Source organism: Phyllobates terribilis, unplaced genomic scaffold (genome assembly GCF_046119375.1).
Source record: "Phyllobates terribilis strain yellow unplaced genomic scaffold, ASM4611937v1 Scaffold_7__3_contigs__length_470593459, whole genome shotgun sequence".
Classification (NCBI taxonomy): Eukaryota; Metazoa; Chordata; class Amphibia; order Anura; family Dendrobatidae; genus Phyllobates; species Phyllobates terribilis.
In genome coordinates this window covers 57,696,184-57,712,738 of record NW_027362767.1, presented here as the reverse complement: position 1 = coordinate 57,712,738, position 16,555 = coordinate 57,696,184, and the positions used below count along the sequence as shown (strand labels likewise).

Sequence of the window (16,555 nt, the reverse complement as noted above, 5' to 3'; positions counted from 1 at the left end):
AGTGTCAGAAAGCTTGGTCTCAGTCGAAGGTCAAAGGTCTTTCAACAGGATAATGACCCAAAACACACAGCTAAAAGCACCCAAGAATGGCTAAGAGGAAAACATTGGACTATTCTGAAGTGGCCTTCTATGAGCCCTGACCTAAATCCTATTGAGCATCTTTGGAAAGAGCTGAAACATGCCGTCTGGAAAAGGCAACCTTCAGACCCGAGACAACTGGAGCAGTTTGCTCATGAGGAGTGGGCCAAAATACCTGTCGAGAGGTGCAGAAGTCTCATTGACAGTTACAGGAATCGTCTGATTGCAGTGATTGCCTCAAAAGGTTCAACAAAATATTAAGTTAAGAAGAACCATCATTTCTGTCCAGGCCTGTTTCATCAGTTAAATTTTTAAAAAATTCTGTGGAAGCAGAAAAGTAATGTCTGACTTTCATTTGTTCATTTTCATAGATTTTTAATTTATTATAACTTTTGTCAGATTCAAGTTATTTCTGTGACCATTGTGGGTTTTTCTTTCATTAAACGAGGGCTACCAACAATTTTGACCACTTGTGTATTCTTGTGCACCACGCCCCCTTGTCAAATAAGACCAGATATACATACCCCGAGAAGAGGCTATATCTTGGGAACGAAAAGGCGTAGAAACAAAGGAAAAACAACTCTGGATTCAGGAGAACAGCAGCATTTACACCAGGTAAAGAAATTCCATATTTCTGGTTAACTCCCTCCACTAGTGGGTAAAACCAGGATGGCATAGCCGGTTCATCCAGGAGCAGTTTCTCCTTCGATTATATCAACTCGATGGTGTACGTCTGTAATTTCTGAAAAGACGACGTTACATCCCATTTCACTGCATAGAGAGGATCAATATCTCTCACACTATAGCCATCTGTCTGTATCCCACCATGCCGCATGCTATGCTGGGGAAAATGTATCCACATAGACTACCGGCATCTGCAGTGAAGTATAATGCTGCCTACGACAGAGCATGCCCAAATCTTAATATGGCAACCTCCGAAGGAAAAACTTATAATCTTCCATGTACTAATTCCACAATTACAATCAAACAAGGAAACAAGGAAACAAGGAAAATAAAAAGAAACAAAAAACTGAGTTTATTATTCACAAACTGTAAAAAAGAATATTGTGTGAGGATCGTCCCTGGAGGAGGAAAAGAGCGGCTGCTCCAGCGTCCGTGTGCTGTTTACAGTTGCATTTTTCCGTCAGTCTATATACGGAGTTTTCTAATGACAAAGTACAGAACATTCTTTTTTTTTTCCTACAAGAATGCTTAAAATAAACCCTTGGTGGCAAAGGTCAGGTACCCGGTGTGACCCACGGTTTCCCTTGGAGAAACGCCGCTTTTGAACAATGCGTTGCCCTGCTGGGACACGGAGACTTGCTTGGATGCGTCGCCGCTCTCGGAGATTCCTTTTTCTTCTACAGCTTTTCCGAAATCCGGGATTTGCAGACTGACGGTCCGTACGTCGTATACCCGGAGGAGAATTTCCAGGGTGTTGATTTCTGTAAAACCGTGTTCTTCCAGGGCCAGACACGTTCTCTGAACTTGCTCAATGCAGGGAGAAAAGGAACAGATTCTGCCACCTGTAACACAAAAAAAAAAGATAGGTGGGGATCTCTCTTTTCTTAGAAGAGTCTGTTACTTGGTAGAACACTGAAGAACTGCAATATAAGAGTCCGTTACTTGGTAGAACACAGAAGAGCTGCAATATAAGAGTCCTTTACTTGGTAGAACACTGAAGAACTGCAATATAAGAGTCCGTTACTTGGTAGAACACTGAAGAGCTGCAATATAAGAGTCCGTTACTTGGTAGAACACTGAAGAACTGCAATATATAGCGCAAGCGATCAAACGTTGGCAAGTACAAGGCCCCTGGGGGGAGGGGACCAGAAAACCCCAAAAAAGTTAAAAAATAAATGACAGTTTGAATCAACCCTCGCCCGCCTCCATTATTTTTGATGGAGAAAAGTTAACAACATATTTGGGGGTCGTCACGTCAGGAATACAGTCTGATCTGTAAAAATATAATGATGATCTGGTGAAAAACCGGAAAAAAAAAAAAAAGAAAAAGTTCAGGATTGTACTTTTTTGTTCACTGCACTCCCCCCCCCCCCCCCCCCCCCAAAAAAAAGATGCAATAAAAAGTGACCAAAACATGCTATCTACCCCAAGATGGAACCAATAGAAACAACAGTTCGCCACCAAAAAATGAAAAAATTAAAGTTAAAGAGTCTCAGAAAATGGCAACAAAAAATCCGCTGCAGCCAATCATACCGCCTACTCAGGCAGAGCCATTAAGAGTGATTGACTGCAGCGACATGAGTGCTGCAAGCAATAACAGACACTGGGAGCAGTGGCGGAGACTCAGAGCTGGACCAGGGGAGGGTGAGTAAAGCAGAGGGGTAATATTTTTCAGACATGTGAAAATGTTATAGCGGTAGAAACCCTACTGTAACAGCAAATACAAGGCTGGCATTTCCGTGGACTCTTCCTTTAAACAATGCCTTCATCACACGAACTACATCCGCTAGGCTTTGTCGCAGCACGTCCTGTGAATATAACGAAGCGAGCGCGGCTTGATTACTTTTCTCGGGCAGCGCCGCCATAAATCTGCAGCTCAGACATCTATTGCTGGAAGATAATTAGAATCCTATACAAAACAAACCCAAGAAAGGAATAACTTAGCAGCCGAGCAGAACGGGGAAAGCCGCGCTGAGCATTGTCATTCTACGCATGGCTTCATTCTTCATAAATATGGAGGCACCTAATAACTATTCTTCATCAGAAGACATGCACTGCATAATAAAGGAGCCGATAAATCAGCTTTGCCTTCATTCTTGCTTATTTTCTTTTAAAAAATAAATAATTAAGTAATATTTGCATTTTATCAGGCAAGATGGAAAGGTTCACAAGCGTCGCCCGGTGTCTAGGAGGCGCCACTTCTTGTTTTCCTCCTTACAACACTATGTGCTTCGGGCGGTTTTATAAAAGGGCCGACAGAGGCCCGGACAATTCCATATTGGTTAGCGGCAGCCTCTGATCAAAGTCTAATCCTCAGATTTGTAGAAGAATTAATCAAAGAAATTACTGTTTAAAACATCACAGCTTTCCTCCGCTGCTGCCGAAAAACACTCCAAGACCTTGTATAAGTATAAGTGCTGCGACCCGGAACAGGGAACAGGCAAAAAATATATAGAGAATAACCCGATTAGAAGAGTTCATCGAGAGGTCAATTGAGGGGACCACCAACATAGGACATAGCGTATTATTAGCCCGTCCCCATAGACCCGGCCCCTTGGCGCCCGTCTCCACAGACTCGGCCCCTGTCACCAGTCACCATAGACCCGGCCACTCGGCACCCGTCACCATAGACCCGGACCCTTGGCGCCCGTTACTATAGACCTGGACCCTGTCTCCATAGACTCGGCCCCTCACATAGACCTGGCCCCTCGGCGTCCGTCTCCATAGACTCAGCCTGTCTCCATAGACTCGGCCCCTTGGCGCCCTTCTCCACAGACCTGGCCCCTCGGTGCCCATGTCCACAGACCTGGCCCCTCGGCGCCCGTCACCACAGACCCGAACCCTGCCTCCATAGACTCGGCCCCTCACATAGACCCGGCCCCTTGGCGCCCGTCTCCACAGACCTGGCCCCTTGGCACCCGTCTCCACAGACCCAGCCCCTCGGTGCCCGTCACTATAGACTTTGACCCTGCCTCCACAGACTCGGCCCCTCACATAGACCTGGCCCCTCGGCACCCGTCTCCATAGACTCGGCCCCTCACACAGACCTGGCCCCTCCGCGCCCGTGTCCACAGACCTGGCCCCTCGGCGCCCGTCACCACAGACCCGAACCCTGCCTCCATAGACTCGGCCCCTCGGCGCCCGTCCATAGATTCGGCCCCTCACATAGACCCGGCCCTAGTCTCCACACACCTGGCACCTCGGCGCCCGTTACCACAGACCTGAACCCTGCCTCCATAGACCCGGCCCCTCGGCATCCGTCTCCATAGACTCGGCCCCTCGGCGCCTGTCTCTATAGACCCAGATGCTGTCGTCATAGACTTGGCCCCTCACATACACTTGGCGCCCGACTCCATAGACCCGGCCCGTCACCAGTCACCATAGACCCAGATCCTCGGCGCCCATCACCATAGACCTGGATCCCGTCTCCATAGACTCGGCCCCTCACATAGACTTAGCGCCCGACTCCATAGACCCGGCCCCTCGGCGCCCGTCTCCACAGACCAAGCCCCGTCACCAGTCACCATAGACCCGGCCCCTCGGCGCCCGTCACCATAGACCCAGATCCTCGGCGCCCGTCACTATAGTCCTGGACCCCGTCTCCATAGACTCGGCCCCTCACATAGACTTGGCGCCCGACTCCATAGACCCGGCCCCTCGGCGCCAGTCTCCACAGACAAAGCCCCGTCACCAGTCACCATAGACCCGGCCCCTCGGCGCCCATCACCATAGACCCGGACCCTTGGAGCCCGTCACTATAGACCTGGACCCCGTCTCCACAGACCCGAACTCTGTCAGCAGTCACCATAGACCCGGCCCCTCGGGTGCCCATCTCCACAGACCCGGACCCTGCCTCCAAAGACTGGGCCCCTCACATAGACCGGGACCCTCTGCGCCCGTCTCCATAGACCCGGACCCTCGGCGCCAGTCTCCATAGACTCGGCCCCTCACATTGGAGACTGGTGCCAAGTCTACGTGAGGGGCCGAGTCTATGGAGACGGGTGCCGAGGGTCCGGGTCTATGTGAGGGGCCCAGTCTTTGGAGGCAGGGTTCGGGTCTATGGAGACTGGTGCCAAGTCTTAGACCCGGCCCCTCGGCGCTCGTCTCCACAGACCCAGCCCCTGTCACCAGTCATCATAGACCCGGCTACTCGGCGCCCGCCACCATAGACCCGGACCCTGTCTCCATAGACTCGGCCCTTCACATAGACTTGGTGCCCGTCTCCGCAGACCCGGCCTCTGTCACCATAGACCTAGCCCCTCGGCGCCCGTCACCATAGACCCAGCCCCTCGGCGCCCGTCACCATAGACCCGGACCATCGGCGCCCGTCACCATAGACCCGGACCATCGGCGCCCGTCACCATAGACCCGGACCCTCGGCGCCCGTCACCATAGACCCGGACCCTCGGCGCCCGTCACCATAGACCCGGACCCTCGGCGCCCGTCACCATAGACCCAGACCCTCGGCGCCCGTCACCATAGACCCGGACCCCGTCTCCATAGACCCGGACCCCGTCTCCATAGACCCGGACCCTGTCTCCATAGACTCAGCCCCTCACATAGACTTGGCACCCGTCTCCATAGACCCAGCACCTCGGCACCCGTCTCCACAGACCTGGCCCCTGTCACCATAGACCCGGCCCCTCGGCGCCTGTCACCACAGACCCGGACCCTGTCACCAGTCGCCATAAACCCGGCCCCACGGTGCCAGTCACCATAGACCCGGCCCCTCGGCGCCCGTCACCATAGATCCGTACCCTGTCTCCATACACTCGGCCCCTGTCACCATAGGCCCAGCCCCTCAGCGCCTATCATTATCGACCCAGTCTCCCGGTGCCTGTCACCAGCAAGCCAGACCCTGGAGAATGTTGTACACACTTCTATACATCAGTAAGGAGGCGATGCCTCAGCTCCGTCTTCGAGGCAAGGGATGACCACCATTGGGCATTCACGTCATTGACCTCTATGGGGAGTAGCCGTGTGGGGCGTTGCAGCAATCCTGCACTGGACATATGAGGACTAGACCATCAGGCCGTCAGCGAGATCGGAAGTAAGAGGAAACAAGTCAGTGACCCGCCTGACTGGAGCATTTCCGGCCCAATGCCCTGCTGCACTCAGAAAATAGCATAGCCCAGAGGCGAGAAGCCTCACTGCCTATACTCATCGTGTCATTCTGCTGCCATTAATTAATTGTAATGGGATTCTCCTGACAGAAAAAGCCGAAAGACGTAGAAAGGATTCAGGTAATGGATATGGCAGGTTTATAATAAGATTCCTCTACATGGAAAGAATTCTAGAATAAATACCATAAATATGTTACAGATCCTACACCATTATATTCACTGCATGGCCTCCAGACACAAGAGACCAGGAGCAGCGACGGGAACCACAGATCACTATTCATAGAAAGGGAAACGACATGAAGAAAAAACGGATTGGAATGTAATTATTGTCACACACAGTGTAGGAAAGACAAAGTGCAACACGAAGGATGAGGGGAAGGGAGCCCAGACACTAGGAAAAGGGGAGAGAGGAGACCTCCTAGGCTGATCTGCAATCAACCTGTCTCCCCTACCGTCCCTTTATTGGTTCCTCATCAATCGCCGCACAGGAACCTATCCCTGTATTTCCTTAGCGCTTGGCCCTAGATAGGGAACGGGGGTGAGTGCTAGTCGATCCCCACTGACAATTAAAGACAGCAACGGGAGACAGACACAGGGGAAGTATCTTAGCTTGAGCCGACTTCAGAGACATGGCACAGACGTCCTCTTAGTACCAGAGAGGAAGTAAGAACTGCACTTGCTTCAAGCCTTCACAAGGGGTCATGTGAATATCACCAGCGCCTCCTTATTGCAAAGTGAAAGTATTTATACACCCAGGCCAGGGTGTTAATTAGTAAGAGGAAGGTAGCCACTGGGTCCTAGAGTGAGGCAGATGTTAGAAGGTGTCTGTAATGCCAAACAAAGATCTCCTGTAACCAACTGCAGGGTGACTGTCACATTTGACACACCTGTGACAATTATATATAAAAATCTTACAATGTCACTCGAGTCACACTGCCGAGAATACTACACAGCAGAGTGTCGTCTCAGGGAGAACTCCTCCTTATACAGTAGAATAAGGAGAATGCACAGAAAATAGTAATATTAGCCTTGTGGCTAGTGTGATAATTGCATATATATATTTTTTTTCTTTCATATTACACTCTTAAAAAAAAAAAAGAAAAAAAAAGGGAAGTATATATATATATATATATATTTTTTACACACACACACACACACACACACACACACACACACACACACACACACACCTTTTTCTTATTTTTTTTCTTTCATATTACTCTGAAAAACAATATATCAAAAAGTTTTAAAGTGTACAATTAATGTACAAAGTGCATTTAAGCCATAGGTCATTTTCTAATGTTCCCCTTACAATCATGGTCCTGGTGGGTCAGTGGTGCTGCCCCAATGGGAGTGTAGGGGCCGGGCTGTGACGCCATCGGATGCCGATCTGAGCCCAGACCAGGAGAAGCAATATTAATATAAAACCTACGTAGATTTCCATAGGAACCGATGACGGCAGAATATTCATCCCAAAGCCCTGACCTTTTTTTCAGCCAGTAACCCCTTAGCTGCCAGGGCCAAACACTGTTCTGGACAGTAACTGACCCGAGGGAGCCGTCACAAATCATCAGTCATGTGTAAGGTAGGAGGAAATGAAGAGAGCGGATATGAGACGGCCGACAGCTCAGAGACATGGAGGCATCAAGCAGCCGTCACTGCGATAGGACTTGTGAAGTTGGAAGGGGAGGGTGAGACGAGGACGACGGTATAAGGTGAAGCGACGCGTCCTAAGCTTCTCCCCAGCCTCAGTCATATACTCGCTGCTGGAGTGATATACAGACACATTGTGATTTACCGAACCCCTGTGCACCGCTGTGCCCCCGACCATCTTCTTGCTCCCTCTTCCAGTGAAGGGAAAAAAAAAAAAATCAGATGACCACTGCAGCCAAACACCCCTGATTGCCTGCAGTGGTCACATTCCATCTGAAAGGAAATAGAGAGACCATTTCTTTCAAGTTTGAGAGACCATGACTGCTGATTGGTGAATGCTGCAGCCAATCACCCCTTCTTAAAGAGGAAGCCTGGTACCCGCACCAGTACTGAGGAGCAATGAGAATCCGGTGGGTGAAGGCTGCGGAGAGGCCACTGTGCTCTGCCCAGAGGCGGACCACCAACTCCTGAGCATTGGCACACCCGAATGTTAAGGGTCCTGTTCTTGCACTAAATTCCCATTAACAAGGGTTTTTCCAGAAAGTAAATGGTTAAATAAGTTACTAAGCTAGTCGAAATAGTCCTCGTGCCCTGATCCCCCGGTAGCCGCTCCATCCCTTTCGCTTTGTGTGCAGGTGCTTATTTCAATAGCCAAGTCAGCCCCCTCCTCCACCACAGCCAAGGCACTGACAAGGGAGCTGGCTTAGTTACCGAAATTAGCCAGCCAACATTATAGACATTTTTTTAGGATTCAGAGGCTGATCTGTCGGATCACATGCACAGGGAATATCCGACCTATGGAAAGCAGATGTGCAGCTGTGACGACGCAGCGTACAGATTCCAGCTCCGGACTACGAGCTCCTCAGGATACGGGAGGCCGGGAACGGCTCAGGCACTTGCTGACATAAGGAGCACAGCTAATTAACGAGATTAACAAGGAATTAATTCGGCTCATTCTGCAGCAGAGGAGGAGGAGAATGATGGTGACTGCGGCGAGCGCCGGACTCCGATGTGGAAGAACAGATTTAGTAGCAGCTTCGCTGGGGATATTTAGAGGAAGCGCACAGGGCTCTATTGTACCCGGTCACACGATAGCATTTTGGACGTGCAAAGTTGCAATATTGTGCAACAGAGATGAGGATGATGATGATGTCAGCCCCTGAACTCTTCTTCCTCCACAAAGAAGTCAGCAGCCGTGTTAGACACTCTGGAAGTTAAAAATTAGTCACAGAGTCACCCTGGCTTTACAGGATCATATCGCCCCATTCTGAGCTGATGCTTCCCTACAGTCCTTGTAAACCAGCGATGGCAAATACACCGCATACACATGACCTATGAAGCCAATCACTGATTGTAGGTGTAACAAGTAGATAACAGGGAGCTCGCCCCCTCGGGCCAGCGACGGCACGCCAGCGAGCTCGCCCCCCTCGGGCCAGCGACAGTACCAATACACTTGCCACCTTGGACAATGATTGGCTGCAGTGGTCACACAGCGTCACTAGAGATGGGTGAACAGAGACCAGTGGGGCATCAGGAAAGTACTGGCATGCTATTTTATACTCTGCAACAAACGTTCCTACATTCATGATCATTTCATCACTAACAAACTTTCCTTCCTCGGCATCACCGAAACCTGGCTCATCCCCTCTGACACAGCCTCTGCAGCTGCACTTTCATACGGTGGATTCCATCTTTTCCACACACCCCCGCCCCACTGGCAATCATGACGGAGGAGTTTGTTTTCTCCTTTCAGATAACTGCTCCTTCTCCCATATCCCACTGCCGCCCTCCATTACTCTCCCTTCTTTTGAGGTGCACTGTGCGCAAATCTACTCCCCCTCCAACTGGCCGCCATTCACCGCCTCCCAGGGCCAGCCACCACCTTCTTAGACCATTTCACCACATGGCTTCTTCACTTCCTTTCGGCCGACATCCCCACTATCATCATGGGCAACTTCATCATCCCCATTGACGCTTCTATCTCTCACTTCCACCTTCGGCCTTGCTTAATGGTCTTCCACCCCTCTCACAAAGATGGCCACACACTGGACCTCATCTTCACCCGCCTCTGTTCCCTATCTAACCTCTCTAACTCACCTCTCCCTCTTTCTGACCACAACCTACTCACATTCTCTTCCCTTTCCTCTCCAGGTGCACAATCCCCACTCCACAAACTTGCACACCCTTGCAGAAATATCAGCACCTTGACCTACACTCACTCTCTGAATCCCTCTTACAGACATAAGTTCCTTACAAGATGCAGATTCTGCTGCCGCTTTATAGAATACCACAACAGCTGGAGATCTCAATTTGGTCTCCCCTCTCACACATACCACAGCTCGCACAATCAACAGACAACCCTGGAACACCAGCCTAACTAAATAACTGAGGCGAGCTTCCAGGGTTGCTGAGCGGAGATGGAAAAGATCCCACTCCAACGAGCACTTCATCGCATTCAAACAGTCCCTCACTACTTTCAAGTCCACACTCACTGCAGCAAAACAAACTTACTTCTCATCTCTCATATCCTCCCTGTCTCACAACACCAAACAGGTATTTAACACTTTCAACTCTCTCCTCCATCCCCCAGTGCCTCCTCCCTCTCCTCTCAGCCAAAGACTTTGCCTCATTCTTCAAGCAGAAGATTGACACCATCAGACAAAGCTTTGGCCTACAACCATCACACCTTCTCAGCCATCCGCCTCCAAAACCAGCTTCTCAACCATTACGGAAGATCAACTTTCCTCTTTACTCTCAAGATCACGTCACCACCTGTGCACCCGACCGGATCCCATCCCACCGCATCCCAAACCTCACCACAACCTTTACCCCAACCCTAACCCATCTCTTTAACCTATCACTAACAATTGGTGTCTTCCCCTCATGCTTCAAACATGCCTTGATCACACCCATCCTCAAAAAGCCCTCCTTTGACCCATATCACTTCTCCCCTATGCCTCAAAACTACTGGAACAACTCATCCATCTTGAACTGTCCTCCCACCTCTCCTCCTGCTCCCTCTTCGACCGCTTACAATCTGGCTTCCGACTGCATCACTCCACTGAAACAGCCCTGACTAAAGTCACCAACGAAAAAACCTAGAAGTCTGAACTGAAACATAAATTGATGTGCATGCAAAATGTAAATGCATGTTCACACAAGGCCACTAGACAAAGAAAAACGAAAGACAAGCAAAATACCCAAGTAACTGGAAGTAAATGGGTAAATCGCACAGTGCAAAAATAATAAATAATGAAGGTGTAGCACCCCGAGGGCTCGGCTGCTACAGGGGTATTGCACCTCAAACCAGAGGTGTGATATTCCACTCCCGGGTAAGGATGGAGTGTGGACCAGGACTCGTTTAGCTGCATGCACCACACACACCCCATTTCCGAGGGACAGGTCAACGGTGCTCCCATTAGACAGAAGTGCAGGCACGACAGCATCTGTTCCTGGCTGGAGTGGGGCGGGGGGTGGAATACCCAGTGGTGTAGGAGCAGATAGGGGTGGGTTTCTGGGCATAGGTAGGAGCCCATTGGTTGCTAGTCACCTGGGCTCGGGTGTTAGAAGGAGGTATATAAGGTGGGCACCATCTTAGAAGTTCAGACAGTAAGAGTGAGAGGAGAAGACAGGAAGCAGAGCCTCTGCATGGGCTCTGCTCCGCAGGCAGGCCTTGTCAGAAGGCTGGAGCCTGAGAGAGAGAAGAAAGAACAGAAAGGAAAGTAAGAAAGGAACTGGAACAGAGGAGAAAGGAAGCAAGGAACACAGAGAAAGGCCCAGAGACACGAGGACAGAAGGAACCCCATATGCCCAGGAGATACAGGGTGAAGGGTTGGCAGAACAGGGTACCGGAACCCAAATTGGTGGAGGCAACAGATTCCTCAGCCAAAGACCGGAGGTTGTTACCACATCTTGGTGCGACCCCTCACTACATCCACCAGGAAAGCATACCGGATAGGGTCAGGGAAACCGGAGATAGGTTTCGCCAAAAGAAGGCCCGAGGGAGCTGGACAAAGGTGGGTCACTGGTGGGGACGGCCAGAGAAAGGAAAGGAAGGGAGTCCTGTGCCACGCTCTGGAATTGCCTGGGAGTTGGTCGAGCCCCTTGCCTGGTGAACGCAGCACGGCTTAGGCGGTCCCTCATGTGCACAAGTGACCAGAATAACAACTGTGAGTAAAGCATTGGAAACTGCAATTACAAATCTCTGTGTTTCATCGCCGCACCAGCACCATCAGTACTGGGACGCTCACACCATCACTCCCAACATTCACTCTAGCTGCCCTGAGGCAATACTTCTCCCGTGGGTAGTCATTCCATTCCTGGCTGCGCATATAACATCAGCCTCAGCGGTCTGCAGCGCAGCGGCGGTCCCTACTGACCGCAATCCACGGGTGGCGTAGTCGGACAATTACAATACCATTAAGACTGCCACTGGTTTGACCACCCTGGGCACAGACCGGGTCGCCGCCACACAGAGACTACAACCCCCAGCATCTTACAGAAGGCCCGGCTCCGGGTATCCCCCGCACAGCACAGGCCCAGGGGGCACGTCAAAGGGTATTTAGTTAACATAATTATGATCAAAATCATGTAAAAGCTATCCCGCCACGTCACGGTAACCCTTATGGGACAGTCCTAACTCTAATATTAAAACCTTACCATTTGTCAAGTGACGTACATATGGATAAGGGCTGGGAGACTGACCCCCTAGTAGAAACATAGACCTGAGGCAGAATGAACATTTCAGCTCAGGCAAAGGGCGGCCACACCCTTTATATACACTAAACTGCAAAGAAAAAACCTGGGAGTCTGAACTGAAACCAAATTGTGAGGAAGCACGAGCAATCTCAAGGCTACAAGTCCATTTCCAAAGACCTGAATGTTCCTGTGTCTTCCGTGCGCAGTGTCATCAAGAAGTTTAAAGCCCATGGCACTGTGGCTAACCTCCCTAGATGTGGACGGAAAAGAAAAATTGACTAGAGATTTCAACGCAAGATTGTGCGGATGGTGGATAAAGAACCTCGACTAACATCCAAACAAGTTCAAGCTGCCCTGCAGTCCGAGGGTACAGCAGTGTCAACCCGTACTCTCCGTCGACGTCTGAATGAAAAGGGACTGTATGGTAGGATACCCAGGAAGACCCCACTTCTTACCCCGAGACATAAAAAAGCCAGGCTGGAGTTTGCCAAAACTTACCTGAGAAAGCCTAAAAAGTTTTGGAAGAATGTTCTCTGGTCAGATGAGACAAAAGTAGAGCTTTTTGGGAAAAAGCATCAACGTAGAGTGTACAGGAAAAAAAAAGAGGCATTCAAAGAAAAGAACACGGTCCCTACAGTCAAAACATGGTGGAGGTTCCCTGATGTTTTGGGGTTGCTTTGCTGCCTCTGGCACTGGACTGCTTGACCGTGTGCATGGCATTATGAAGTCTGAAGACTACCAACAAATTTTGCAGCATAATGTAGGGCCCAGTGTGAGAAAGCTGGGTCTCCCTCAGAGGTCATCGGTCTTCCAGCAGGACAATGACCCAAAACACACTTCCAAAAGCACTATAAAATGGTTTTAGAGAAAGCACTGGAGACTTCTAAGGTGGCCAGCAATGAGTCCAGACCTAAATCTCATAGAACACCTGTGGAGAGATCTCAAAATGGCAGTTTGGAGAAGGCACCCTTCAAATATCAGGGACCTGGAGCAGTTTGCCAAAGAAGAATGGTCTACAATTCCAGCAGAGCATTGTAAGAAACTCATTGATGGTTACCGGAAGCGGTTGTTCGCAGTTATTTTGGCTAAAGGTTGTGCAACCAAGTATTAGGCTGAGGGTGCCAATACTTTTGTCTGGCCCATTTTTGGAGTTTTGTGTGAAATGATCAATGATTTGATTTTTGCTTCATTCTCTTTTGTGTTTTTTCCTTGCAAGCAAATTAAATGAAGATAATAATACCAAAGAATTTGTGATTGCAATCATTTTCAGGAAGAAACTGAGTATTATCTGACAGAATTGCAGGGGTGCCAATACTTTTGGCCACCACTGTAAATGCATGTTCACACAAGGCCACTAGACAAAGAAAAACCAAAGACAAGCAAAACACCCAAGTAACTGGAAGTAAATGGGTAAATCGCACAGTGCAAAAAAAATAAATAAATAGACTGACCCCCTAGTAGAAGCATAGACCAGTATTTTGCTTGTCTTTGGTTTTTTTTTTTAAAGTCACCAACGACCTACTAACCACCAAATCCAAGCGACACTACTCTCTCCTCCTCCTCCTGGACCTGTCATCTGCCTTAGACACAGTGGACCATTCCCTCTTACTACAGACTCATCTCATCTCTCGGCATCACAGATTTGGCCCTATCTTGGATCTCCTCATACCTAACAGACCGGACATTCAGTGTCTCCCACTCACACACCACCTCCTCATCTCGCCCCCTATCTGTTAGTGTCCCCCAAGGCTCAGTCCTAGGACCCCTGCTCTTCTCCATCTACTCCTTCGGCCTGGGACAGCTCAGAGTCCCACGGCTTTCAGTATCATCTCTATGCTGATGACACACAAATCTACCTCTCTGGACCCGATATCTCCTCCCTACTAATGAAAATCCCACAATGTCTGTCCGCTATCTCGTCCTTCTTCTCTGCTAGATTCCTAAAACTTAACATAGACAAAACAGAATTCATCATCTTTCCACCATCTCACTCAACCCCCCCCAAAAGGACTTATCACTTAAAAGTAAATGGCTGCCCACTCTTCCAGGTCCTGCAAGCTCGCTGCCTCGGGGTAACCCTGGACTCTGATCTCTCCTTCAAACCACATATCCAAGCCCTTTCCACTTCATGCCGACTCCAACTCAAAAATATCTCCCGGATCCGTGCATTCCTCAACCATGAATCTGCTAAAACACCAGTGCACACCCTCATCATCTCTCGCCTTGACTACCGCAACCTCCTGCTCTGTGGCCTCCCCTCTAACACTCTCGCACCCCTCCAACCCTCATCATCTCCCGCAACCTCTTGCTCTGTGGTCTCCCTTCTACCACTCTCGCACCCCTCCAATCTATCCTAAACTCTGCTGCTCGACTAATCCACCTGTCCCCCCCGCTATTCCCCAGCCTCTCCTCTGTCAATCCCTTCACTGGTTGCCCATTGCCCAGAGAATCCAGTTCAAAACCCTAACCATGCCATACAAAGCCATCCACAACCTGTCTCCTCCATACATCTGTGACCTAGTCTCCCGGTACTTACCCGCACGCAACCTCCGATCCTCACAAGATCTCCTTCTCTACTCCCCTCTTATCTCCTCTTCCCACAATCATATACAAGATTTCTCCCGCGCATCCCCCCTACTCTGGAACTCTCTACCCCAACACATCAGATTCTCGCCTACCGTGGAAACCTTCAAAAGGAACCTGAAGACCCAACTCTTCCGACAAGCCTACAACCTGCAGTAACCCTCGCTCCACCATACCACTGTACGACCAGCTCTACCCTCACCTACTGTATCCTCACCCTTCACTTGTAGATTGTGAGCCCTCGCGGGCAGGGTCCTCGCTCCTTCTGCACCAGTTGGTGACTTCTATGGTTTATGATTATTGTACTTGTTTTGTATTATGTATACCCCTTTTTCACATGTAAAGCGCCATGGAATAAATGACACTATAATAATAAATAATAATACTATTGTAAGCTATTTGTGAAAAAAATATTGGACAACTTTTCAACTGCAGAACTCTTCCTATCCGTGCACTATTGGCTGATGTGGAGAAAGAGGGGGCATCACGTTCAGGACCCCCCATCTATATGCCAAAAATGGAGGACTGATGTGTAAGATCTGATTGGCTGGCAGGTAAGGTATATGGAGCGTCTGCTTCTCCCAGTGATAAAAGCTCATCAGGGGGAAGGGAGCAGATTAGTCTATTACTGTGCAGGCTTAGCTCTGCTCATCAGCCGCCCTTTACAATCCCTGCCTGTAGGAATCTCACCAATGGCCACAGAGAAGGGCCGGTGGGTGAATTATCAATTCCAGACTGAAGCAGAATCTCATCAACGAAGACGATGAATGAGCCGTGATTCTGAGCAAGGGGTTAAAAGGATGAGAAGGTGAAGGAGTGCGGCATATGCCGGTGACGTGAGGATCCCGCCTGCTGCGAACAGATCACTTATCCCGCTAACGGCTTAATCCCCTGAACGGACACATTCTGCAAAAACGACTTCACACTTTACAGGCGAATTATCAGCAGGTTATACAAAAAAAATTAGTGACCTCCATTTTGACCGATACAGAGATCAGCGTCGCCTGCGGGTCTCATCCTTCCCCTTATTAAGAACAATATACATACTTGGTTCGGGGAAGCGCAGCCGGGCGAGCCCCTCCTCCGCCGCAAAAGGGGAAGGGCAGCCGGGTGAGCCCCTCCTCCGCCGCAAAAGGGGAAGCGCAGCCGGGCGAGCCCCTCCCCCGCCGCAAAAGGGGAAGCGCAGCCGGGCGAGCCCCTCCCCCACCGCAAAAGGGGAAGCGCAGCCGGGCGAGCCCCTCCCCCGCCGCAAAAGGGGAAGCGCAGCCGGGCGAGCCCCTCCCCCGCCGCAAAAGGGGAAGCGCAGCCGGGCGAGCCCCTCCCCCGCCGCAAAAGGGGAAGCGCAGCCGGGCGAGCCCCTCCCCCGCCGCAAAAGGGGAAGTGCAGCCGGACGAGCCCCTCCCCCGCTGCAAAAGGGGAACCGCAGCTGGAGCGAGCACCTCCCCCGCCGCAAAGGGGAACCGCAGCTGGGCGCCCTACCCCACCTCCTATGTGACGCTGTCAGTTAAATACAGTAGTCCCTTTATTTTCAGGATGAGTAGGGGGTTTCTGGAGGTTGCACCTCCCCCACCACCTCTCTGCTCATAAAAAGTGGAAAGGATATGCCATCACCTTATAAAATCCAAATACAATATAAGAGTAACCTCTAATTTCACAGCAGTTGAGCATTGCTGAAAAAAACTGAAAAATCCCTTTAAATTTGCAGGCTGGATGCAAAATACTGTAATCAAAAATAT

General features: G+C 50.1%; 1 protein-coding gene across 2 annotated transcripts in view; it reads right to left on the bottom strand.

Annotated features, from left to right (window-relative positions):
• Positions 1 to 1,091: 1,091 nt before the first annotated feature.
• The window catches only part of TRMT61A (tRNA methyltransferase 61A), a 43,131-nt gene continuing 27,667 nt past the window's right edge, over positions 1,092 to 16,555 (bottom strand). For both annotated transcript variants that reach the window (XM_073638604.1, XM_073638603.1), the window contains exon 5: positions 1,092 to 1,604. In XM_073638604.1, coding sequence (XP_073494705.1) covers positions 1,291 to 1,604 — 314 coding nt within the window. In that variant the 3' untranslated portion in view covers positions 1,092 to 1,290. The remainder of the gene's footprint in view (positions 1,605 to 16,555) is intronic.